This window comes from Triturus cristatus, chromosome 7 (assembly GCF_964204655.1).
Source record: "Triturus cristatus chromosome 7, aTriCri1.1, whole genome shotgun sequence".
Lineage (NCBI taxonomy): Eukaryota > Metazoa > Chordata > Amphibia > Caudata > Salamandridae > Triturus > Triturus cristatus.
The window spans coordinates 855,599,975-855,624,535 of record NC_140590.1 but is presented as its reverse complement, the minus strand read 5'-3'; the positions used below and the strand labels follow the sequence as shown (position 1 = coordinate 855,624,535).

General features: G+C 48.4%; 1 protein-coding gene across 1 annotated transcript in view; it reads right to left on the bottom strand.

The window, feature by feature from the left end:
- The window catches only part of DIAPH1 (diaphanous related formin 1), an 867,093-nt gene that overhangs the window by 612,852 nt on the left and 229,680 nt on the right, over window positions 1-24,561 (bottom strand). The window contains exon 6 of the mRNA XM_085617784.1: window positions 6,305-6,382. Coding sequence (XP_085473910.1) covers window positions 6,305-6,382 — 78 coding nt within the window. The remainder of the gene's footprint in view (window positions 1-6,304; window positions 6,383-24,561) is intronic.

Here is a 24,561-nt window from a genome sequence, read left to right as displayed (position 1 = left end):
ATCACATTTATAAAAGGAGAGGGTTAGTCCAAACGAAAGCCCCTCATTTAGTTTTGAGCAATTAAATGGGGCCAAAAAATCCTAATAAGGGTTTAATAATCTCTCTGCACTTTCTAAACTTATCCACTAGGGACTTTCGAATGAGGGTAACTGGGTATCACATTCTTTCACCTCTCTCTAACAATTTCTTCCCACCCACACCAGGCCATTGGGCCTTTGCTCTATGCATTACCCCATGGAGCTCGCCTGACTTATCGAAGTAGAAGCCCACTTTGATGTTCTGTTACATCAAGATGGCCGCCGAACGGGAGCATTTCTACCAAGCTCTAGGTCCTGGGATCACCGTGAATATCCATCTGAAACCCAGCCACCCATCTCTCCACTGTCGTGCTTTACTACGAGGTAATTATCCCGTTCTCACCGGATCTAAACCTACCTGCATCCTTGCTCTTATCGGAGGAGCTGGATATTCTCAACCCACCCTCGCTTGAACTTTCGCTACAGTATCAGCTGGACCCGCTGTAGACTTGCTTTTATAGTTGCTGGTCCCTTGTAGCCCGTTCTCTTCCTCTGGTTGCGGAGGATGCCTTTGAACGCAGTCAAGCCCTCTCCAGCGTGCAGGACTGTGGTGGCTGGGGACAGGTATCTGGAGGTTTGTCGTCGCAGCTGGATTCTCACCTGACCTACTGGGACCAGAGACTCTACGGAATTGGGCTGCCTGCTACTGGTCGTCGCTGCCGGTGGATTGCCTAGGTAAAGAAGACCCTCCATCTTAGGGCTTCCTACATTCTGTCCTGACTTGGAAACCTAGTCCACAAGAGGGTGCCTATTTTTCAGTTCATGACATTAAAAGAAAGGTTGGACTTGGCTGTGTGCAATTTAACACCACAGTCAGAAATACAGATAAGACTACCCAGAGTGATCCTCCTCTGATGCAGCCATATTGCAAGGGGGTCCTTTTCAATACCAATCATAGAATTGACTGTTTCACTGATCCCTTACAGACTCCCTGATGCTTCGTTAGGCTATTATGTAAATCGCCATCCTGTTTACAGTTTCACTAAATAGTACTCACCATTTAATTTTTTTTTTTTTTTTAAATCAAAAACAAAAATCATTTTAACGGAGATTCAATTTCACCTATTCACGAACAATAGACCCATAATAATCCTGCCTCTCCTCCACTCTGAAATTCATTCAAACCTTTTTAGTGTTCCTTGCCTACATTGCTCCTAAGAGCACCCACCACAACGATTACCCGCTGTCTCGGGTGGGTCATCATGCATCTAAGATTGTCTAACTGCCTAACCTATCCAAGAATGCTGCTAAAAACTTAAAACTCAAAAGACTTCCAGAGAATCTGATCTTTGATGCTTACTTTAGCAACTCAAAAGGCTTTGTGGTTAACGACCTACCTCAGTAACATAAGAGCCCAATGAAGAGGAGTCCTGACTAGCAAGATCCACTTCAAAATGTTAACGAAAACACCTCACGGTTACAGAGTAACCATAGTGCTTTCACCAGGCCTCAATGCTAATCTCACAATTCCCATATACAACAATGGAAATATCCTTATACAAGCCTCGTACATAAATCTTGAACAATTTGACAAAATCTTTATGAAGATTACAAACAAAGTACATACCAATGTGCCCTTCTCCCCCTACTAATTGGAGTCCCCCGGAAACCAAACATGACCTTTCCCTTTGCTCCTACAATGATTGCACAGAGGAAGAAACTAGGCCTGGGATCACAATGAATGACTGCCCTAGTTCCTACATGGAGGTCTTGTAGTCACCCTCTCTGTAAATAACACTGATACTCAATACCCACACCTCAAAAACATTGAGAAATAATAATGGGGAGATCATAAGGCCATCTCACGACCCATCCCCTACTTCGCCCTCGCCCCAAGGAGCACACCAATCACCCATTAGGCTCCCCCAACAACCGGGCTTCAATGGACCAACAGCACAATAGGCCTAATAATGAAAGTAACCAGATACATTGTCCCTCCCACCCTCATCTTTCCGCCCCGAATCTTTCATCACCAGCTCCCTCTTCCCCATGGTCTTATCTTTCTTCATCCGAGGAATCCACTCAGCCCACCATGGCTCCCTCCTCGGTAAGGTATCAATCACTATCTACCTGCAGACCTGCCACCCATACCTTACACCCACCCCCTATTGAGGATCAGTTGACAGATCTCAAGAATGAGCTATAACAAATAAAGGAAGTTCTTTAGAACCTATTAGACTTCTCCATAAAGATGGAGAAGCGCTGGAGCCTGTTCATGTCCTCCAAAACTTATCAACCTTGCCAATCATCATCTGGGGACAAATTCGTCCTTGAAAAACATGGGAAATCTACACTGGAAATCAAGGCCTCTTCTCAATCACTACACTGGGCCCTATAGGACCACTGATCATCAGTCAAAGGCTAACATTCACTCAGTGATTCCTCACTCACATCACTCAATATCCAAACTATTCGCTCCAATCTGTTAAGAGAATCCAATGCCAATCTCAGAACCGTGGACATGGACAATCTACTTCCTGTCACCACTTCGAACCTTGAAGCTTTAGTAAATAAATCTCACATCAGATCGATGCTTCCTAATTGAAGGTCAGCGATAAGGCATGCTGCTAATATTGCCGACCTCATTCTCTCCCACAATCTGGACCGCCTTATTTTAAACAAAACCTGGCTTAATGACACCTCCTCACCAATACTAGACATTCTAGTTCTCCTGGAGTATGACATCATCCGATTAGATAGGCCTCAAAGTCGGAGGAGGTATAGCTTGCATCTTTCGATCAATGCTCACATTAAGACACACTAAAATTGATCCGATGTTCACCTGTGCGCGCCTAGGCCCCGAAATATGGAACAACGACAATCTAGTGTGTAAACGCCACACGATCTATCATGCCCCTGGGGATAATCTCCTCTTCGTAGAATAAGCAATGGAGATTATATCATTAAATTCTGACCAACACCCTAATCATATCTTCCTTGGTGATTTTAACTTACACTGGAACGACACAAATGAACCCTAAATCTGTACCTTCAAGGCCTTCCTTTATCTCTCATTTTGGAAAGGGTAGTGATTAGACAATGACAACCTCGTAAGGCCAAACAATGGTCCTGAGACTTAAAGAACATCAATTGGAATGATCTTACCAGCATCAGTAATAACATACTTCCTCCCCCCAAACCAGACTAATTTGAACAGCCTAACGATCATTTCTCCCACTCCATGATTAATATATTCGACTCCATTGCTTCAAGGCAACTCAAAAGATTTCCCAGCAAACCATCCAAACCCTGGTCCAACTGCTCCCTTAATGAACAAAGACGCAAACTAAGATTGGCGGATAGGTCTTGGAGAAACTTGCCATCCTTAACTTAAAGAAGCTGAGGACAACAAGCAGTACATATAACAAATATATCCGTAGTGCCAAAACTGCTCGCTTTAGGTCATAGCTCAACCATGCCAAAAATAGGGCAAAAAAAGGCCAAAACAATTGATCGAAATCATCAAACAGCAAGCTGCCACTCAACAAACCAACATTCTTCACAGAATGACTTCACTCCTAGCAGAGAGGAGTTTTCTGCCCACTTCTTTGAAAAGGTAAGAAAAATTGAACTAGAGTTATTTCGAATCTCACCCAAATTTGCACAGAATGTCCTAGTCCACTGCCTCTCCACTACCCTCCTTCTGGCTCTAGCTATTACTCTACAAAAAAATCAGGCATCATGAACACCTTTTTACTCCCAGATGATGTTGAGCTATTCAAAATTAAAACTTCATTAAAACCATCAAATCATTTCAATCATCCGCTACCACTCTGGTCTATAATTGTCCATGATTTTCTCCTACAAGGTCGGATTCCTGATTACCTTAAGATGGGTCGAGTCACTCCAATTCCAAAAAAGCCAAATGCAGACTTAACGTACCCTAACAACTTCAGACCTATCTCCAACATCACAACTTTTTCCAAACTACTTGAGAAATGCGTACACACACAAATATGTAATCACATCGCACAGTTCCAACTCCTCGACCAATATCAATCAGGCTTCAGGACACAGTACTGACACTGCCCTGACACACATCGTGGACGATGCATTGAGACTACTGGACCAAAATTAAAGTTGTCTTCTTATACTCCTTAATCTTTCCTCAAGGTTCAACACGGTCTTGATTGATCTTCTTGAAAAAAGGATGGGGTTATCAGGCCCGGTCTTAAATTGGTTTGCATCGTTCCTACATAATAGTATCCAGTAACAGTACCCCGGTCTCAATTGGAGTGTCTCAAGGATCAGCTCTATCACCCAGGCTCTTCAACCTGTTCATGAATCCTCTGACAGGAAATTCTGAACCTCTCGAACATACACTACCACATGTACGCAGATGATACCCAATTTTTCCTGAAAAATTTCTACACCCCATGACCTCATAACTCTTAACTCAGCCCTTGTGAAAACTCAACACTGGTTAACTCACTATCACCTTGTGTTAAATACTATGCAAACCAAATTCCTCCTGATTTCCCCACAATCATCCTACACCCCATCCAGGACTGGTTCAAACAACTAACGGCCCTCAATTGCACTCCACATGTTGTGGACTCTACTAGATCATTAGGTATAGCTCTGGACAAACACCTGAATATGCAAGACCACATCACTGAAACAACTTGAGGCGCTAATCAACACATTAAGGAAAATCAAACCTTTCATACCTCCGGAGCACATGAAGCTTGCAGTCCAGTCCCCAGTTATCTCCTGGTTATACTGCAGAATTGCGACCCTAGCTGGACTTCCCACATCTAGACTGGCCCCTTTAAAGGCTACTTTAAACTCTGCTGTCAGATTCATCACAGGCTCAAGAAAATGTGAGCACATCACACCCGACCTAATTCACCTCAATTGGCTCCCCTAGAAGCAAGGATTCATCTCAAGATAGTCTGCTTAACACATAAAGCACTTCCTTACAACACTCCAGGTTGCCTGGCAAAAAACTTGAACGATCCAGCTTGAATCGAACCCTTAGAAGCTATAACAACCTACTGCTGAAACCTAAAAAATTCAACAAGAAAAGAATTTATAACCAAGCCTTCTCGGGTCTTGTTCCAAGAATTTGGAATGCGCTTCTTCCTGAAATCAGATCCAACCCCTTGATTGCCACATTAAAAAACAGAAGTCAAAGGGTTGCTCCTGAACAGTTACTTGCAAAGATAGTCTTGAATTCACTGAGTTTGTTGCTTCTTCGAACGCTTATTGATGCTTTTGTAATGTTTTGTTAATTAATTTTGCCTGATTTGTTCTTTCTCGTGTTACTGCTCCCCTACTACCTACATGTATTAATGTAATACCTTACTTGTTCATCTTACATACTTTATGTACAGCGCTCTGATACCCTTTAGGATCATGTTCGTGCTTTATAAAACCTTTCAAATAAATAAATTGTGTAAGAATGAACCAGATGATGGAACCCCTGGGTGGGTTAGGGCTTCTGTCCTATAAGAAATACATTCCTGGTTCTATCAACCAGGTAGGATTTTTCTCTTGTGTTTAGGACAGGATAGTCGTCATACTTTTCCTCTTTGGGCATCTTTGTTAGTGCTATCTAATGTGCAAACAGACGTAGATTACTTAACATATTTTCCCAAATCGTGATGCTGTAGCAGCCAAAACTGACATGGAAGGGGGTACGGGTGGTGGAGGAACAAGCTACATTAATCACAGCAACACACACATGCTATTTCACAGCCTTCTAAATTATGCTTTCAAAAGCAAAGTAAGGACACTAAAATAACACTCCACTTGTACGGATCACTTAGAGGCACAATAGAAGACCTTAGGAACAGTATTCTAACAATGCTAACATTAGTTAAAGGAAGCATACCACAGCTTAAGGATTAAATATTAAATTCCAGGCCAACAAAATGATGTGTTAAGAGTTTTTGCACGATGCAAGCACCACATTATTCAGCCTAAAAAGACAGGTACAAACACCCACACACAGCAATGAAATTTACAGTTCCTTTTTTGATTAATGAATTAGATAAATGTGCTTTATTATAAACCTGTTTTTCACCCTCTTTGGATAATAATGTATAAAAAAATATATATATATATTACAATCAAACATATGCCTTTGTCCCGATTTCTTGCTAACCCGGCATCTTCCAATTTGAATTTTTCTCTGCATCTACTCACCTTCCCATTCAATCCTGTTAATCAATTACAACACACTTAACAAAACATTGCTTAAAGTAACTATTGTGTAACTTACACGCTGGACTCATCCTGAAGTCGTTTCAAAATCTCTAAGAGGCTAGAGAGGCCTTCAGAACCAAAATTCTGTACCCAGCTGTGAAGACAAAATGAAGAGGAATACACCTGAGTATTCAAATTGACAGAATTCCAGAAATGTAACTTTCGTCATACAACTAAGTGTTTAATTAGATGTATTTTGTACTGTGAAAGTGCTGTTACAAACATAATAATTTTCTTCAATCATAGCACTTTTAAAGTGGCATTACATGGTGATTGTCCAACACATATGCTCCAAGAGCCATCTCAGAACATGGAAGGACAATTAGAAGCTCGTAATGCATACCAATACTCTTAGCCATCCTAAGTCTTACTAAACGCAACATGGTAATATACCTAGTTTCAAGATTGAAACTGCTCAACTGTTTGGAATAATGTTACACGTTACACACTGTGGTGGCTTACAATTGTAGCTTGTAGCAAGCATGCCCACCTCACCCTTCAGCATTTCAGAGCCCCTCTACATGTAATAAGTACGTCCCATTATGTAAATGGCTGCCCAAAACATTGCAAGGAGTTTGCCTGCATGCTTTAAGTGGTTAATTACCTTCCTGAGACAATCTAATTCCGAATAGTTTGGAAGCACAGTTTGAGAAATAGCGGGGTAGGTACAGCCAGTTTTGGATTTCTTGTCCAGGAATATGCTTCAGTAATCGGGCACACAGCCTGATTGATTGCTACCAAACCCTTACATGGGAAGGCTGGAAAGCCTCTCACCTGTGACTGAGCTACACTTTGGTTTCTTTTTTTCATTTAACCATAGTGAACATGAACTAGCTACTTACCTTTGGTAACACTCTTTCTAGTGTATATTCTATCTGCAGTTTCCTCCTCATACCAAGGAGAACTTTTTCATCAATGCTCTTCCTGCATGCTACTAGTTGCCAAAGTGTGGCACCACAAAGACTCCGTTACGCACCGTGACGGAGCGGAGCCACATATAAATATAACCCTGTGCTTTAGAACCAGTTTCTTAGTCTTTCTTCTTTAAAGCCCTAGGAAGCAGAGCACTTCAAACAAATTGCACGGGACAGTGTGCCAAACCCTAGATTGGATCTTATTAAGATATTTATGAGCCCACTTCAGACCGGGGAGGTAAGAGGGCAGGAAGGATTCTAAAGTTCGAAGTATAAACTAGAAAGAGTGTTACAAAATGAATATGCTACTTACCAGTATGCATCTGTTCTTGGCATGTAGGGCTGCTGACATTCATATCTGTGCATAGATCGCCGCCTAGTGTTGGGTCCGGATGTTTGCACGTTGTTGTCCTGGAAGAGTCTTCGACGTATCCTGGGATAGGTGACTCCTCCCCTGGACTACAGTGCGCATGGGCATCCTCTCCATCCTCAGATTGTTTTTCGCCATTGTGGCAGTGATGGAGTAGATACAGAAAGTGATGACCATGCTTTACAGTAATTCTGAGAGCTGCAGCTGCTACAGGCGCCGGGGAGGAGGGAGGGCGATATGAATGTCAGCAGCCCTACATGCCAAGAACAGATGCATACTGGTAAGTAGCATATTCAGTTCGAGGCATGTGGGCTGCTGAATTCATATCTGTGCATAGAATATATAGCAGTGCCCGCTTATTAGCGGCGGCTACCAGTGCCAGCTGCAGCGGTCTGAAAAAGAGTTTTGAGAACAGCCTGTCCTACAGCTGCCTGCTGTTTTGATTGCACATCTACACAATAGTGTTTGGTAAATGTATGTGTAGTGGACCAGGTGGCTGCTCTACATATATCATGCAAAGGAATGTTTCCTAGGAAAGCCATGGAGGCCCCTAACTTACGTGTTGAGTGGGCTCGTGGGGGAATCGTTAAAGTGCGTTTAGCCTTTTGATAGCAAATTTGAATACATTTAACGATCCATCTGGCTATACCTGCTTTTGAGATAGCGTTACCTTTGTGGTGTGGGGCAAAGGCAACGAAAAGTTGTTTGGTTTTCCTAAAGGGTTTGGTCCTGTCGATATAATACATGAGGGCCCTCTTTACATCTAGTGTATGGAGTGCCCTTTCTGCGACAGTCTGTGGGTTTTGAAAGAAAACAGGCAGTTCAATAGTTTGATTCATGTGGAACTGCGATACCACCTTGGGCATGAATTTGGGGTTGGTACGTAGTACGACCCTGTTGGCGTGAACCTGTATAAATGGCTCTTGGACGGTTAGTGCCTGGAGTTCACTAACTCGTCGTAAAGAAGTTATCGCTACTAGGAAAGCTACTTTCCAGGTAAGGAATTGAATCTCGCATGAGTGTAGAGGTTCAAAGGGTGGACCCATCAGGCGTGTGAGGACCAAGTTGAGGTTCCCAATTGGGGCTGGTGGGTGGCTAGGTGGAATGACTCGTTTGAGTCCTTCCAAGAATGCTTTGATGGCAGGCACTCTGAATAGAGAGAGGTGCTGCCTGGTTTGTAGATAGGCTGATATTGCGGTCAAATGGACACGTATAGAGGTGTACGCCAGATTGCATCGGTATAGGTGTAATAGGTAACAAATAATGTTTTGGATGGATGCGTCTAGCGGGTTAATGTCATTATTATTGCAATAAATGACGAACCTTTTCCATTTGGCTGCATAGCAAGCTCTGGTAGTGGGCCTCCTGGCCTCCTTAATGATGTCCATACAGTCAGGTGGCAGGTTTAGGTAGCCAAACTCTAGGACTTCAGGAGCCAGATTGCCAGGTTCAGCTGTCGCGGATCTGGGTGCTGAATCTCTCCATGGTTCTGCGTCAAATGCTCGGGTTTGACCCGCAGCCTTTGATGCGGCACCACGGAAAGTTCGAGAAAGGTGGTGTACCACGGCTGGCGTGCCCATGTTGGAGCAACCAGGACGAGTGTCAGTGAGTGTTGTCTGAGTTTGCGTGCCACCAGCGGTATCAGTGGTGCTGGGGGAAAAGCGTACGCAAATCTGCCTGACCAGTTCATCCATATCGCATTGCCCTGCGACTGCGGATGTGGGAACCTGGCGGCAAAGCTTTGGCATTTTGCGTTTTCGCTTGTGGCGAATAGGTCTATCTCTGGATGACCCCATTGCTGGAAGTACGGTTGGAGTACTGATGGGTGTAACTCCCACTCGTGCATCTGGTAGCTGTGTCTGCTGAGCAGATCCGCCATCTGGTTGTCCTTGCCGGGGAGGTGTTCTGCCATGAGGAACATGTTCCTCTGAATGGCCCACTTCCACATGCTCTGAGCCAGATGAGACAACTGTGGAGAGTGTGTTCCTCCCTGCTTCTGTATGTAGTACATGGCGGTCATGTTGTCCGTCCGGATCAACACGACTTTGTTGCACAAGTGTACTTTGAATGCTTTCATTGCCAGGAAGATTGCCATCAATTCCAGAAGGTTGATGTGCATCTTCTTCTGTTGTGTTGTCCATAGTCCCTGCACTGTGTAGTTGAGTACATGAGCTCCCCATCCCTGGAGAGACGCGTCCGCTGTCAGTATTATTTGTGGAACAGGCTCTTGGAACGGTCGGCCCTTGCAAAGGTTTTGTGGATTCCACCAATGCAGAGAGTTGTATGCCCGACCGCTCACCAACACTAGGTCTTTCAACTGTCCTTGAGCCTGATTCCACTGACGTGCCAAGCACTCCTGAAGCGGGCGCATATGTAGTCTCGCGTGTGGGACTATGAAAATGCAGGAGGCCATCATGCCTATCAACTGCATGAACACTCGCGCGGGAAGGGAGTGTTGTGGTTTGAACTTGGAAATCAGCATTTGCATGCTGTTGATTCTCACTAAATTTGGCTGAGCTGTGGCCGCCAGAGTGTCTATAGTCGCACCTAGGTACTGTTGTACGTGTGCGGGCTGGAGATGGGATTTTGGGTAATTTAGTGAGAAACCCAGACTGTGAAGGAGGTGAATGGTGCGGGACATGTGGCTGGCACAGTGCTGGGCTGACTTCGCTTGAACGAGCCAGTCGTCCAGGTAAGGGTAGACGTGTATGTGCTGCCTCCGTAGATGTGCCGCCACCGTAGCTAGGCACTTTGTGAACACCCTGGGTGCTGTTGTCACGCCGAAGGGAAGGACTTTGAATTGGTAGTGCTGTCCCTGAACAGTGAACCTGAGGTATTTCTTGTGTGAGGGGTGAATGGGTATGTGGAAATACGCATCTTTGAGGTCCAGTGTGGCCAGGAAGTCTCCCTGCTTGAGCAGCGGGAGGACTTGCTGTAAAGTGAGCATGTGAAAATGCTCCGAAAGAATGTACCGGTTCAGGGGTCTCAGGTCTAATATAGGTCTGAGTGACCCGTCCTTTTTTGGTATTAAAAAGTACAGGGAGTACACCCCCGTACCTTGCTCGTGGACGGGTACGACCTCTATTGCGCCTTTTAGTAGCATACTTTGCACCTCCTGCTGTAAGAGCGTTAAGTGCTCTGAGGACATAGGACGGTTTTTTGGAGGTATTGTGGGTGGAGTTGAGGTTAATTCTAGGCAGTAACCGTATTTGACAATATCTTTGACCCACCTGTCCGTGGTGATGGAGTTCCACGTGGACAGGAACCTTTGTAGCCTTCCCCCGACAGGTGTTATGTGGTCGGGAGGAAGGGAGAGAGCGTCACTGCTTGTTCTTGGGGGAGGACCTGGTGTTGCCGTAGCCGCGTCCTCTGCCCTTTGTGCTGGAGCCACGATATCCACCCCGGGTGTTTTTATCGTAGGTGCTTTGTGTGTTGCCCTTGTTGTATGTTTGCTGTGACCCCTGTCCTCTACCTGCTCCTCTATTTCCGGGGCGACGAAAGGAGCCGCTCCGAAAGGACTGCGTTTGTAGGGCCCCCATAGACTTTGCAGTGTCTGTGTCCTTTTTTATTTTCTCTAGGGTGGTGTCAACCTCCGGCCCGAATAAGTAGTCGGGGTTGACAGGTTGGTTGAGGATGTTATTTTGTACCTCAGGTTTGAATCCGGAGATTCGCAACCAGGCGTGTCGTCGCAGCATGACGCTAGTGTTTATGGCTCTGGCAGCTGTATCGGCGGCATCCAGTTCACACTTAATGGATGCATTTGTGAGCAGTTGTCCCTCCCTGCTGAGGATCTCTGCACCTTCTTTGAATTGGTCAGGGAGATGTTGGAGTAGTTGTTCTAATGTGTCGTAGTGCGCTCGATCGTAGCGAGCGAGGAGCGCTTGAGAATTGGCAATGCGCCATATGTTAGCTGCCTGGGCGGCAACCCGTTTGCCGGAGGTCTCTAGCACCTTGGACTCTTTGTCCGGGGGAGGAGCGTCACCTGTTGTTTGCGAGTGTGCCCTCTTGCGAGCATTCGCAACTACAATGGAATCCAGAGGTAACTGGCCTCTAATGTAAGTAGGGTCCCCAGGCGCCGATCTGTATTTCTTGTCGATCCTGGGGTTTATTACTCTTGCCCTGGTGGGTTCCTTGAAGATGTCCTTTGCTGGTTTGAGGACACCCTTCAACATGGGCAGAGTCTTTATATTTCTTTCTGAGGATGCAAAAGTATCCATGAGAAAGTCGTCCTCGACGGTGTCAGAGTGAAGTTGCACTCCATGATTGGCCGCAGCACGTTCAATTAGAGCATTGAACGCGGCAGTGTCCTCTGTGGGGGATGTTTTTGCTCCATAGAGTTGCGGGTCCTGTGCATCCATAGGTGCACCTGAGTCTACAGGGTCATCCCAAGCTTGATCAGGGTCCTGTTGGCCTTCAGGGTCCATCTCTCCGGGGTAGGGGACGTGGTCACCCATGTAGTCCTCCAAAGCATCTGTGTCGGAGTGTGTGGGAGAGAAGGACTGTGGATCCTGGTAGGGGGAATGGAGCGGTTCGTAAAGAACTGGTTCCGAAGCCACTGGCAGCTTTCTCTTAAGCGGGATCCGGAAGGAGTCCAAAGCTGGCTCAGAAGTTATTCTCCTTTTGTGGAGCATCATCCTGCCGGTGTCGGCGTCGATGAGATGTGATGGGGACGTCCCCGCAGGAGAGCGTTCGGCAGGCGTGATCGTGGTGTGGGTGACCCGTGTCCTGATTTGGAACAGTTTCGGTGCCGTGGATGGCGGCAGGCCAAAAGTAATGTTGGCCGGTGCCGAAGAGGCTGTTGGAGCTTCTATCGGCTCGGAGCCCGACGTGTCCTGGAGGACTGTTTTGTTTTTGGTGCGTTGCGCAGCAACGGGCCGCACCTGGAGCGTCATCGATTCCTTTGCGCCGACCGGTTCTGTAGAGGCGGGCGTGGACTTCTTCGGCGCCGGTGCGTCATCGAGTCGAGGGGCGGTAATGGCCGTCGACGTCTTCGATGAGTGTGCCTTTGGTGGTGCTGTCGAAGCGGTGTGAGACGCAGCAGGCAGTTTGACCTTTTGGCTCGGAGCCGATTGCGTCGGTGCCGGGAGCCGAGTAGGTTTGGTGGCACCGAAGGTCTTTTTCCGTGTGTCGACTCAGACGTCGGCCGCGGCAAGCTCAGCACCGAAGTCTCGTTTGGTGCGCTCGGTGCCGACGGGTTTTGCTGGCGTCGAAGGTGTGGTGGGCCTCGATCCGACCAGCGTCACTTTCGGTTTCGGTTTCAGTTGAACCAATACAGCTTTTGGTTTCGGTTTCGAGGAAGGGAAACCAGCCGGTTTGGGTATTAATGGCTGCCGCTGAATGTCCGAGGCCGGGCCAGAGGGCGGGGCCGAAGAACTGCGGGATAGGTCTTGGGTAAGGCCCGAAGGCGATCCCTCGACCGGAGCCATAGACTGGCGCACTGGGATATCCTCAGTCTGTACGGGTAGACCTTGCTCGTCTTCGGAGCTACTCTCTTCGGCCCCTAAGGCCTCATTGTAGTCTCCTACCTCGGTGTCGTCTTCATCTCTGCGAAAGAGTCTTTCTTCGACGTCTTCCGATCCGGAGTCATGTTCGGAAGCGGGACTGGAGGGTAGGTTCTCCACGTCTTCGACATCTTCGTTCTCGGCGCTGAAGATGTCGGCCGGGGCCGGTGCCGCTTGCTGCGCTTCGAGTCTCGCTGCTCGTCGATTCCGGAGAGTCTTCTTGGATCGGAATCGGGCACAGGCCATACATGTAGATTCGTCGTGATCCGGTGAAAGGCATTTGTTGCACACCGGATGGACGTCGATGTGGGGATATTTCGCATTACATACAGGACACCGCTTGAATGGTGTCCTCGATTCCATCGTCGATGACGGGTCGATGGTTGGGTAAGATGCGAAAAAGTTGGTTCTGGAAGTTAGTAAACTAACAAGATACTATCGATACCGATCGGGAACAGTACCGACGCGAACTAAAGGCCTTTTGGCCTAGAAAGAGTTTTTCCTAACTTGAGTCAAGATAAGCACATCCGAACCCAATGGCGGAAAAAAACAATCTGAGGATGGAGAGGATGCCCATGCGCACTGTAGTCCAGGGGAGGAGTCACCTATCCCAGGATACTTCGAAGACTCTTCCAGGACAACAACGTGCAAACATCCGGACCCAACACTAGGCGGCGATCTATGCACAGATATGAATTCAGCAGCCCACATGCCTCGAACCGTAAGTTTACGTTTACGTTTAATAGCTTTATTTCGATTGTTACATCATAAAAGCAACACAAAGTAAAAATGAAACTAGTTGTCAAGCAATTAAACGATTAAAAGTTACCAGTTAAACAGTAATTAACAGCCGTTTTGTCCTGATCGACCAAGCCCATGACAGAAATTTCGCAAGGCTAAAAACATACAAGGGCCGGGTATCTGATATTAAGATTCGGAGTGCCACAGATGAATGCCTGGTGCCCAAGGCCCTACACACGGGCTTAAGCCACGTTTGCCTTGGGCAAGCATAGGCCGGGCAAACAAACAAAAAATGTTCAATTGACTCTTTGGGAGTACTACAGAAGGGACAAAACGCAACTGTCTGGTAAGGCGGTTTCCAGCTAGATGTTGGGGCGCGCACAGGGAGGGACCCCACTCTAAATCTAAAATAAAGAACCCGGTCATATGGCTTCCAGACCAAATCCAGGTAGAGCTCCAGGCAGGGTGAATCCTTATGCACTAAAAACTCCTCTGTGAGCCTACCATGAGAAGAATCCACGGAAATTCTGCTTCTAACCCAGTTCCAATATAAGGTTTTCAAAGCTGCTTTCGGAGGGGAAGACCTATTTTCCCAAGCTTCACTAAGGCCTAGTTTGCCAAGCATAGACTTGACATCGGTAAGCCATCTGATCCTACACCAGCCTACCATAGACATCACCTCTGCTAGGCCTTTAGCATACTTAGCGAGTTCGGAGACGCGCCATAGCCTGGCCCATAAGAGCAGTGGACGCAATCTTGCTACATCGCTAATTTGCTGGCAACCAAGGTCCAAAAGGAGGGGTAACGTAGGTGTACTCTCCGGGAGAGACATAATGCATTTTAGGAACTTATTCTCAGACCTAGTTAGGGCGCTGATGTTAGAAGTACCCCAAAGTTCAGCGCCATACAAAGCGGAACTAACTCCCTTTGCCCGGTAGATATCCAAAACAGGGGCAATAGGCTTGGTCGAAGAAGATCTCTGCTCTCTGACGAGTGCCCCTGTAACCCTTTTATGGTTAAGAGTCATTTTTAATATACGAGGGGTCCACTGCATGGAATCTGTAATACGGATCCCTAGGTAGTCAAAAACAGTGACCCTTTCCAGAGAGAGGTTTCACTAAGGACAGGGGGACGGCCTAATTTTTTGGGGGGATTTAATACCAAGTACTTCGTTTTGTTTGTATTTATTACTAGGCCCCGTTGGTCACAGAAGGTCTGAAAGTTGTTTAAGAGTCTCTGTAGGCCCACCGAGCTTTTTGAGATTAGGAGCGTATCATCAGCAAAGAGAAGGGTGAGAATTCTCTCCCCTGCCAATGATGGTGCGTCCGAAGGTTGTTTGAGTAAATGGTCCACAACCCCATTCACATAAAGTGAAAAAAGGGTGGGAGCCAGGACGCAGCCCTGGCGCACCCCTTTTGCCACTGGGATCCTGCTAGTTTTCTGGCCATCAGTACCCCAGCGCACCTGTGCGTAATTGCCATCGTGCAGGCGCACTAAGATAGCGAGGATGTTTGGTGGAATCCCCATTTCAGCTAACACGCCCCATAGCTGTCCTCTGGGCACGAGGTCGAAGGCAGTCTTCAGGTCAATAAATGCCAAATGAAGACTGCCTCCGCCTATCACTACCACCTTCCAGTATAGTAGTAAAAGCTTGAAGGCCTGCTCTATCGTGCCCGTTCCAGCCCTAAAACCAGCCTGATAGTCCGACAGAATCTCTTCGTCGTTAATCCATTGGAGGATTCTTTCTAGGACCACCTTTCCCACAACCTTCTGGGTTGAATCCAATAGACTTATTGGTCGGTAATTGGCAGGGTCGTCCCTCCGACCTTTCTTAAAGATAGGGACAACCTCTGCCCCCTTCCAAGAGTCGGGAATGGCTGCTCCTTTGTCGATTGCACTGATCAGAAAATGAATAAGCTTCCCCCACCTCTGCAGGTTTGAACGCAGCAGATCCCCCGGAACTCCGTCGGGTCCCGCTGCTTTCTGGGGCACAATACACCTAATAGCGTGTTCTACTTCTTTGATTGTAAATGGGGAGACTATTTCATTTCCCATGGGTACTAAGGGTCCATAGGATGTAGGGGGGGCAAAAGCCTCTTGATGGTTCGAATACAAGTTAGTAAAGTGTTCGAACCAGGCCTGACCAGTTATATTGCACGTTATAAAGCTACTATCAGGTCTGTTCCTTTCCCTAATAGTATTCCAAAAACGGGCTGCGTCCCGCCCAATGCTTGCTTCTCTAAGGGTTTGCCAGTATGCGTCTCACCATTCCTTTTTTGCAATCCCAATCGCTCGTTTGTATTCTGCTCTAGCCTGCAGCACAAGGGGCTGCGACTTTGTCCTAACAGCTTGAATGAGGCACGCCTTCAATTCTCTACATTTTGACGTATACCACCCCTGCTTTTCTTTTGACCTGGGGTGGCCATCCGGCCTACCTATACGTGCTTGCGCCTTGAAGAGATTACCAATCGAGTTGATAGTCTCCTGGAACATCAGCGTAATCCTGGGTAAGGCAGATTGATCTAAAGAGATTGTTGCCATCTCGCTTAGTGTGGTTTCCAAAAATTGATCTATAGCCTGTAATTTTGGTGCGTCAGAGGCTACTTTCCGCCATTTGAGGCGCCTACCACAATTAGACAGAGTGACGTCCGATGTTGTCCTTTTGACTGGTGATAGGGTTGGGGTACTATTATTTAACCATAGGTGCCTTAGAGAAAGCGAAAGGAAATTGTGATCGCTATCTGTGGTAGGTACTACAGCCATATCCACAACAGACTGCCAAAGATCAAAATCAAGCAAGATGTAGTCAATCCGGGAAGAGTGGTTAACCCTGTTGTATGTATGACTGCCCAATGGGTCAGAGGTGGTTCTTCCATTAACAGCTCGCAAGCCGTACTCCAAGGTCATAGAATTTAGCTGAGTCGCCCTCTCTGACCATCTCTTTATCGGCTCAGCAGATAGTGCTGGAATACCCCTCCTCGCATCATCCTCTAACACACCCAGAATATCTTCTGCGGCAAGGGGTTCGAACGTGCAGTTCAAGTCTCCTGCAATCATGACTTGGGCATCCTCACCACACTCATCTAAGACTTTCTCCAGTGACACTATGGTGGGGGAAAGAAAGCTACCTCTAGTACCTCTGGCATACACATTCAGAATCTCTAGGTGCCCCCTAGATCCTGGGCCTTTCAGTGAGATTCTAAGAATGTCCATTGAGCCACTATGCTTCTGTGTAATACTACACCCCAAGGAGATATCCACCCAGATGAGGAGTCCCCCCGAAGGCCGGCCCCTCCCGGATGGTGACTGAAGGGCAGGCAGATAATATGTGGAATACCCAACTTTATAAACAGGTTCAAGGCTCCAAGTTTCCTGGAAGATGCAGATGCAGTGCTGTTCTACCTGTAAGTGCCATTCGGGGAGATCCAGGTTCCTACAGATGCCCGCTATATTCCAACTCATAACCCCCATCATCAGTCCATTGCCATCCGACCCTCCCTGTACATGTGCAGAATTCTTTATATAGGAAGCACTTGTGTCATCTGAATTCACAACCTCCGCTACCACTACTGGATTGCTTAGTGTGGGTCGATTAGGAGATTGGATGGCCACTGGAGAGTACAATCCCTGGTCGGGTATCGGTGTCTTAGGGGTATTACCACAGTCAGCCAATCCCTCCACTTCCGTGGAGGCAGGTATGGAATACCCTAAGGACCCTGACTGTCAGTCACAATCGCTCATACCCGAGAGGGCATTAAATCTATTTGACACGTCCAAGGGGGTCGAAGGGGTCAGTGGGCCTGTTTTACCTCTCCATCTAGGACCACAATGACTCGGTGGGGTATTGTGCCACCCAAATGATCTATTAATGGCCAAGGGGTACAGTGCATGGGGCACAGGCCAATTGCTTCGGCGTGCGGGATGATGACTAGGTCTATCACAAACTAAGATCCCAGAATTCACTGGGGGACACACCAGGGGTCTTGGGTAGAAATACGTTAGGTCGTAGGGAGTGATAAGATTACTTCCACTCCCCGGGAACTAGTTTAGTATATGCCTAACAACTCCCTGCTCTCTAAAGTTGACAATAATAATATCCCCCTGTAGGTCCTTAACCCTGCGACCTAACCATTGGAGGCGCCGAACATGCACGATCTCGCCATCGATATTGCAAGGGAGAGGTCTATTCTGAGCCAACCAATGCATAACTTTATGCTTTAGCTGGAAGAAACCCTCTCTCTTGCCTTCTGCTAACGCGGGAACTCCAGTAAGGACTACCACTTATGGTACTGATTCAGGGGGTAACTCGACTGGACACCCATTATGCTCCTTAGTCATTATTTGAACATTACAAACCCCTCTATTGCTATCAGGTCTTGGGTGGAGAATACTATGCCCCCCCCGCAACTACTCTACCATCATTCTGTGCAGGCTGCTCGATTGTTTTGGGCAGGGCCTTCTGCTTAACACTAACGATGGATTTAGTGGTTTTATTTACCTCTTTGCTGCGAGTAGTACTAATAGCAGCAGGTTCTGCGGGAGCTAGAGAGGGCAATGTCGATTTCTCATAAGTTTTTAACAACCCAGTAATAACAGCAATAGTTTGCTCTAGGGTTCCTAACCTTTGCTCCAACCTATCTAGTGTTTGCTTGATCGGGAACATGAGGGATTTAATTAGCTGCTCTATACCACCTAGGAGAGCAGAAGAAACTACCTCATTTCCCGTGGATTGTGTCTGTAGGGATGTACTTGCTGGCTTATCTAAGGGCAATACAGGAGATTTGGGCGCTTTGCCAAAGTCTAAGTGACTAAATTTGACTTTAGGTTGCTCACCCCCCCCTCATTCTCCTTTTTTTTTAGGAGGGGGCCCCTGCACCTTAGGAGTCGCTTTTTTCCTAGCTCTATCCATCTGTGCGGTCCCTGCACCTATTGGACGTGGCTCAGGATGGATCCCCACCACTGTGATTGGGCCGCTAACAGGGAGTACAGGAATGGGAGACAAAGGAACAATTAAGTCAGGTACGGGAGATTTTTCACGGAAAAGCACGAGGGTGCCGTCTAATCGAGAAACATCAGGGCCTTCAGATGAGCTAAGGATACTCAGAGGAGGTGAAACAATCAATTGCAGGGGGTCTAAGGATGGGCGTCTACCCTTCATGGATTCAATCGAGCGACGACGCTCGATTCGTCGCTCAACCAGTGCTTGCTCCCTATCAGCTTCTAGAGAAGTCCTAGTAAAGTAACCATCTAAGGTCCCTTGGTTCGATCCCCCTGCTAGCAGTGATATACCAACAGTGGGACTTAAAGCCATGATACTTCCTGACAGCTGTAAAGTATACGGACAAGCAGCCCTGTTCGGGCGAAAGAGACACGGTCCAGCCCGGCCTCCTTCGGCCTCTGACGGCCCGCCCTTTGCCCGGGCTGCGCTCCCGCGCAGCGGGAACAGAGGCCAGTAATAAGGTAAGTGGTGAGGGAGGGGCGGGGCAGGCAGGGAGAGCAACCCAGGTGTTGCGGGTCTCGACCTCACGCAGGGACTCCTGGTACTTTGAGTCCCTGCGGGTCAGCTCGCAGCCCTGATATTCCCCACACACACGCCAACAGCAACAATGATGCCCCAAAGGTCCTCACAACACGCAGGGTCACCGCAGGCAGGAAGGACGAAGCGGGACCCGCGCAGCGGGTCCGGCGAGGAGCGGCGTTGAAGCAGGTAGAGTCCCAGCTCTAGCGGTCCAAGACAGCAACGAAAACAGTTCACTAGTCCCAGGCAAAGCAGACAAAACGTAAGTAACTATTTCTTCTGATAGAAAACTCTAACTACAAATTCCTCACCTCTAGAATAGATATCACAGCACTATCGCCCTAAAAGTAGACAGTCTGAGAAGTGGACTTAGTTGAGGAAATCTTGGAGGACCAAGTGGGCAAAATGGTCCTCTTGTCAGACCAGACAGTCAAGGGAGTAGTGTTTCATAAACCTGTGCAGAGATGTTCATGCTGCAGCCTAGCAGATGTCCACAACGGGCACCCCCAGCCCATGCGGATGCTGCTGTAGCAACCATGACACTGCTGGAATGGATTGCATCCTGGCCAGTGCATAGTGGATTTAGCGGCAGGGGACAATCCGATCTGGACCAGGTACTTTTTCTGCACTGCTTTCCCTTTCTTTGCACCAGAGAATCCCATGAAAGGCTGATCATCCACACAATAGTCTTCCCTGCACTCAACGTGGAGACTCCTTTTATGGTCGAGCCTACGGCCCCTCTCTTATTCTTCTGAAGGGTGAGATGCAGCAAAAAAACGTTGGCAGAGAAATAGATTAGCCAATGTGAAAAGGTGTCACAACTTTGGGTGAGAAGGCTGCCCTGGTCTTCAGCATCAATTTGTTTAGGAAGAAAGTATTGTAGGGCAAGTGCACAGAGTGTATCTGCAGCTCACTCACTTGGTGTGCAGAGGTGATGGCAATTAGGAAACTTGTTTTGACCTTCAGCAGTCACAGTGAGCAGCTGTGTATTGGCTCAAAGAAAAGATAATACTCATTTAAATTCCATTTCTGCATGACAAACTGCTTTGGGAGAAACAGGCAAGAAAGACCTTTGCAAAAGAACAAGTTACTTACCTTCGATAACGATATATCTGTAAAAAACATTAGTTAGTTATAGATTCCTTACCTTATAATTACCCCCAGGCGTCAGATTGGATCTGGAAAGTATTTTCGTCAGCAGTACCTTTGCGTGTCGGAAGGTGGCGTCAGTCAGTTCCACGTCCGTCGTCAGAGTCGTGGTCGCCGTGATGATGTCGCGGCAGCTACTTAGACGCCGCCCTCGTGCGCTTACGTCAGTTCTGTACACCACTTTCCGTGACAGAAATGCAGAGCCATGCAAGACACTGACCAATGGTGCACAAAGCTAGGGCCCTTAAAGGATGTCATTAACCCAAGAAATCAGTTTGCAGAATGGGAAGGATGTGTGGGGCGGTAACAAATCTATAACTAACTTATGTTTCTTACAGATATATTGTTACCGAAGGTAAGTAACTTGCTCATCTGGAAGAAACACATTAGTTATAGAATAGATACCCCAGCAATACCAACCCTGGTGGTGGGTCTGCGAATCAAGATCACACCAGAAAGTCCTGGAGAACAGAACGGCTAAAGAAGCAGTCTTTCCGGATTTGGCTATCCAGGCAGTAGTGTTAGTAAACGTGTGCAGCGATACCCACGTGGCCACCTGACATATGTCATTTAGAGAAACTCCTCTTCCCAAGGCAGTAGTGGCTGCTGTTGCCCAGGTGGAATGGGCGCGTAGCCCGACCAGAGGCTCCTTTTTAGCCAGAGAATAGCATGCCTTAATACACAAAACAACCCAACGAGAAATGGTGCGTTTGAGTACGGCCCGCCTTTTCTTGGCGCCCACGCAGCCAACAAAGAGTTGGTCATCCACCCGGAACTATTTTGTGCGATCCAGATAGAAAGAGAGCGCACGTTTTGGATCCAGACGGTGAAGCCTCTTTTCCTCCTTTGAAGGATGCAGAGACGGAAAGAAGGTGGGCGAAGTAAGGGTCTGCCCGATGTAGAAGGCAGTGACCACCTTAGGAAGGAAGGATGGACAGGCCCTGAGAATCACCTTGTCTGGATGGACAGACAGGAAAGGAGGTTTGGAAGAAAGGCCCTGGAGCTCACTCACCATTCTAGCAGAGGTGATGGCTACCATGAAAGGAGTCTTAAGAGTCAGGAGTCTTAAAGGAAAGTTAAAAAGCGGCTCAAAGGGAGCGCACATCAAATAGGTAAGAACAAGATTCAAGTCCCACAGAGGCATAACAAAGGGGATTGGAGGACAGAGATGCGTTAAGCCTGTCAAGAAACAGTTAACTACCAGGGACTTGAAAAGAGAAGGTTGATCTGGCAGCCAAAGGAATGCAGAGATGGCTGAGAAATAGTCCTTGATAGTGCCCAGAGCAGAGACCTGCTAGGCTAAAGAAAGCAGGAACAAGAGAACTTCAGAAAGAGGGGCAGAAGGGGGATCCACAGCCTTTGCTGTGTACCATGCCACAAACCTGTTCCACCGGCAGGCGTATATCGTCTTAGTGGAGGGGTGCCTGGTTGCCAAGATTACGTCACAAACTATGGGAGGCAGGTCGAAAGACGTCAACTGCCGCCGGTCAATCTCCACGCAAGCAGGTAGAGACTGGACAGGTTCGGGTGGAGGACCGTCCCCTGCTGCTGCGACAGAAGATCCTCCGGAAGAGGCAGTCTGATCGGAGGATCGATGGCCATGTGGAGCAGCTCGGGATACCAGACTCTTCGTGCCCAATTTGGAGCCACAAGAATGACTTGGGCCCGGTCGCGGCTGATCTTCTTCAGCACTCTGGGCAGAAGTGGTATAGGCGGAAAGGCGTACAACAGACCGCAACTTCACTCGCAACGAAAAGCGTCGCCTAGCGAGTGCCGCCTTGCAAATTCCAAGCGCAGAATTGCTGTCATTGTGCATTCTCTTCGGTGGTGAATAGATCTAACCAAGGCTCTCCCCACTGTCGAAAGAGACCTTGCACCCCCTCCGAGTGAAGACGCCATTCGTGATCCATCATGCACCTGCAGCTGAGTTCGTCCACCCTGGCGTTCAGGGAACCTGTCAGGTGTGAACCACCAGGGATATGCCCTGATGTTCCAGCCATGTCCAGAGGTGGAGGGCCTCCTGACATAGGGTCCACGACACCAACCCGCCCGGGTTGTTGCAGTACCACATGGCGGTGGTGTTGTCCGTGAACCTGCACTACTCTTTCCCGGACAGAGGTAAGAAATGATTGCAGCACAAGACTAATCGCCCGGAGCACCAGAAGGTTGATGTGAAGCCCGGCCTCTGATCTCTGCCTCTCCCATGTGGCCGCCCCATCCCAGAAGGGATGCGTCTTTCAGCACAGTGTGTCCTGGTTGGGGAAGGGAAGAGGGATCTGCCATTGACCCAATCCTGGTTCGTGAGCCACCACTGCAGTTGTTGAGCAGTGCTCTCCGAGATCTGGACGCAATCGGACAGATTCCCCTGATGCTCTGCCCACTGGAACTTCAGGTCCCACTGCAGAACTCGCATATACCACCTGGCATGATCGACCAACAGGAAGCACGAGGCCATGAGGCCCAGCAGCCTCAGAGTCATTCTGACCGGAAACCCGAGATAGAGGCTGAAAGATTGGAATCATAGCCCGAATATCCCGGACTCGCTGTTCAGGAAGATAGACACGAAACCGCGTTGTGTCCAGAACCGCTCCGATGAAGAGGAGCTTCTGAGAGGGAATCAGGTGCGACTTCGACACGTTGATGGAGAACCCCAGCGAATGCAGGAGGTCAGCCGTAGTCTGGAGGTGGGAGACGACTGCCTGAGGCGAGCCCGCCTTCAACAGCCAGTCGTCGAGATAGGGGAAGACTGAAACCCCCGATCTGCGCAGATGAGCTACTACCACCGCCATCACTTTCGTGAACACCGGAGGGGCGCTGGTAAGGCCAAAGGGGAGCAGAGTAAATTGAAAATGCTCATGGCCTACCGTGAACCGTAGGGAACGCCGGTGGGGAGGCAGGACGGGGATGTGAAAATAAGCGTCCTGCAAGTCCAATGCTACCATCCAGTCTTCTGAGTCGAGGGCAGACAAGACCTGAGCAAGTGTCAAAATCTTGAACTCCTCTTTCCGGAGGAAGTGATTGATGTCCATATGGTCCAAGATAGGACACAGGCCCTTGCCCTTCTTGGGAACAAGAAAGTAGTGGGAGTAACAACAACGACCTACTTCTGGGACAGGAACGCGCTCGATGGCTCCCTTGGCCAAGAGAGCTGCAACCTCCTGCTGGAGAAGGGCCAGATCATCCTCCGACATGCGGTGGTATCTCGGTGGCATGGCTGGAGGGGTAGTCTCAAAGGGGAGGGAGTAGCCCCTTCGGACTAATTACAAAACCCACCTGTCCGACGTGATGGTGCGCCAGTGGGGGAGGTGATGGCAGATCCGGACGCTCACTGGCGTTTGACTAGGAGTGTTTGGAGGCTGCTGCAGAGGGGGGGTTTGTGGACTGGCCTGCCCGTTGGCCCCCGGAACCACAACAGTTGTTCCCACGTCCCCGGTCGCGTGAAGGTTGGGTAACTTGCTGTGGCCTGTGGCAGGATGTAGCGGGGTACCCCTTCTGTAGCCACAAAAAAGTTGAAAAGCAGACTTCGCGGGGGGGGGGGGGGAGGGTTTACGAGAGGCCCATGGACTTGGCCATAGCCCGTGAGTCCTTGCAACGCTCTAGAGCGTTGTCTGCATTGTCGCCAAAACGCGAAGGCCATCAAAGGGCATGTCCATCAAGGTGTTCTTGACATTCCCTGAAAAGCCAGTGGACCTCATCCAGGCATAGCGGCGAAGCGCTACTGACCTAGAAATAGTTTTCCCCAGAGAGTCGGAGGTGTCCTGCCCACAACGTATTGTAAACTTTGCTAAGTCCCTCCTGGCGGCAACAGCCTGAGAGCACTGCCCGGGCCTCCTCCAGACACTGAGGCAGCACCTGCGCCACCGTATCCCACACCGAGTGGGAATAACGGCCCAAGAGAAAGTGGGGTCCCCCAGAGCCGGGCGGTGGCGTTGGGCAATCATCCTGTCCACAGAAACCCCCGTGTTGCGTCTGGACCACGTGCCTAAAAGGATGTCGGTGAGGGCCTCATTGAATGGCAGCCGGGGCTCCGAAGAACTCGCAGCTGGTTAAAGCACCTCTGTCAGGAGGTTAGTCCTGGCC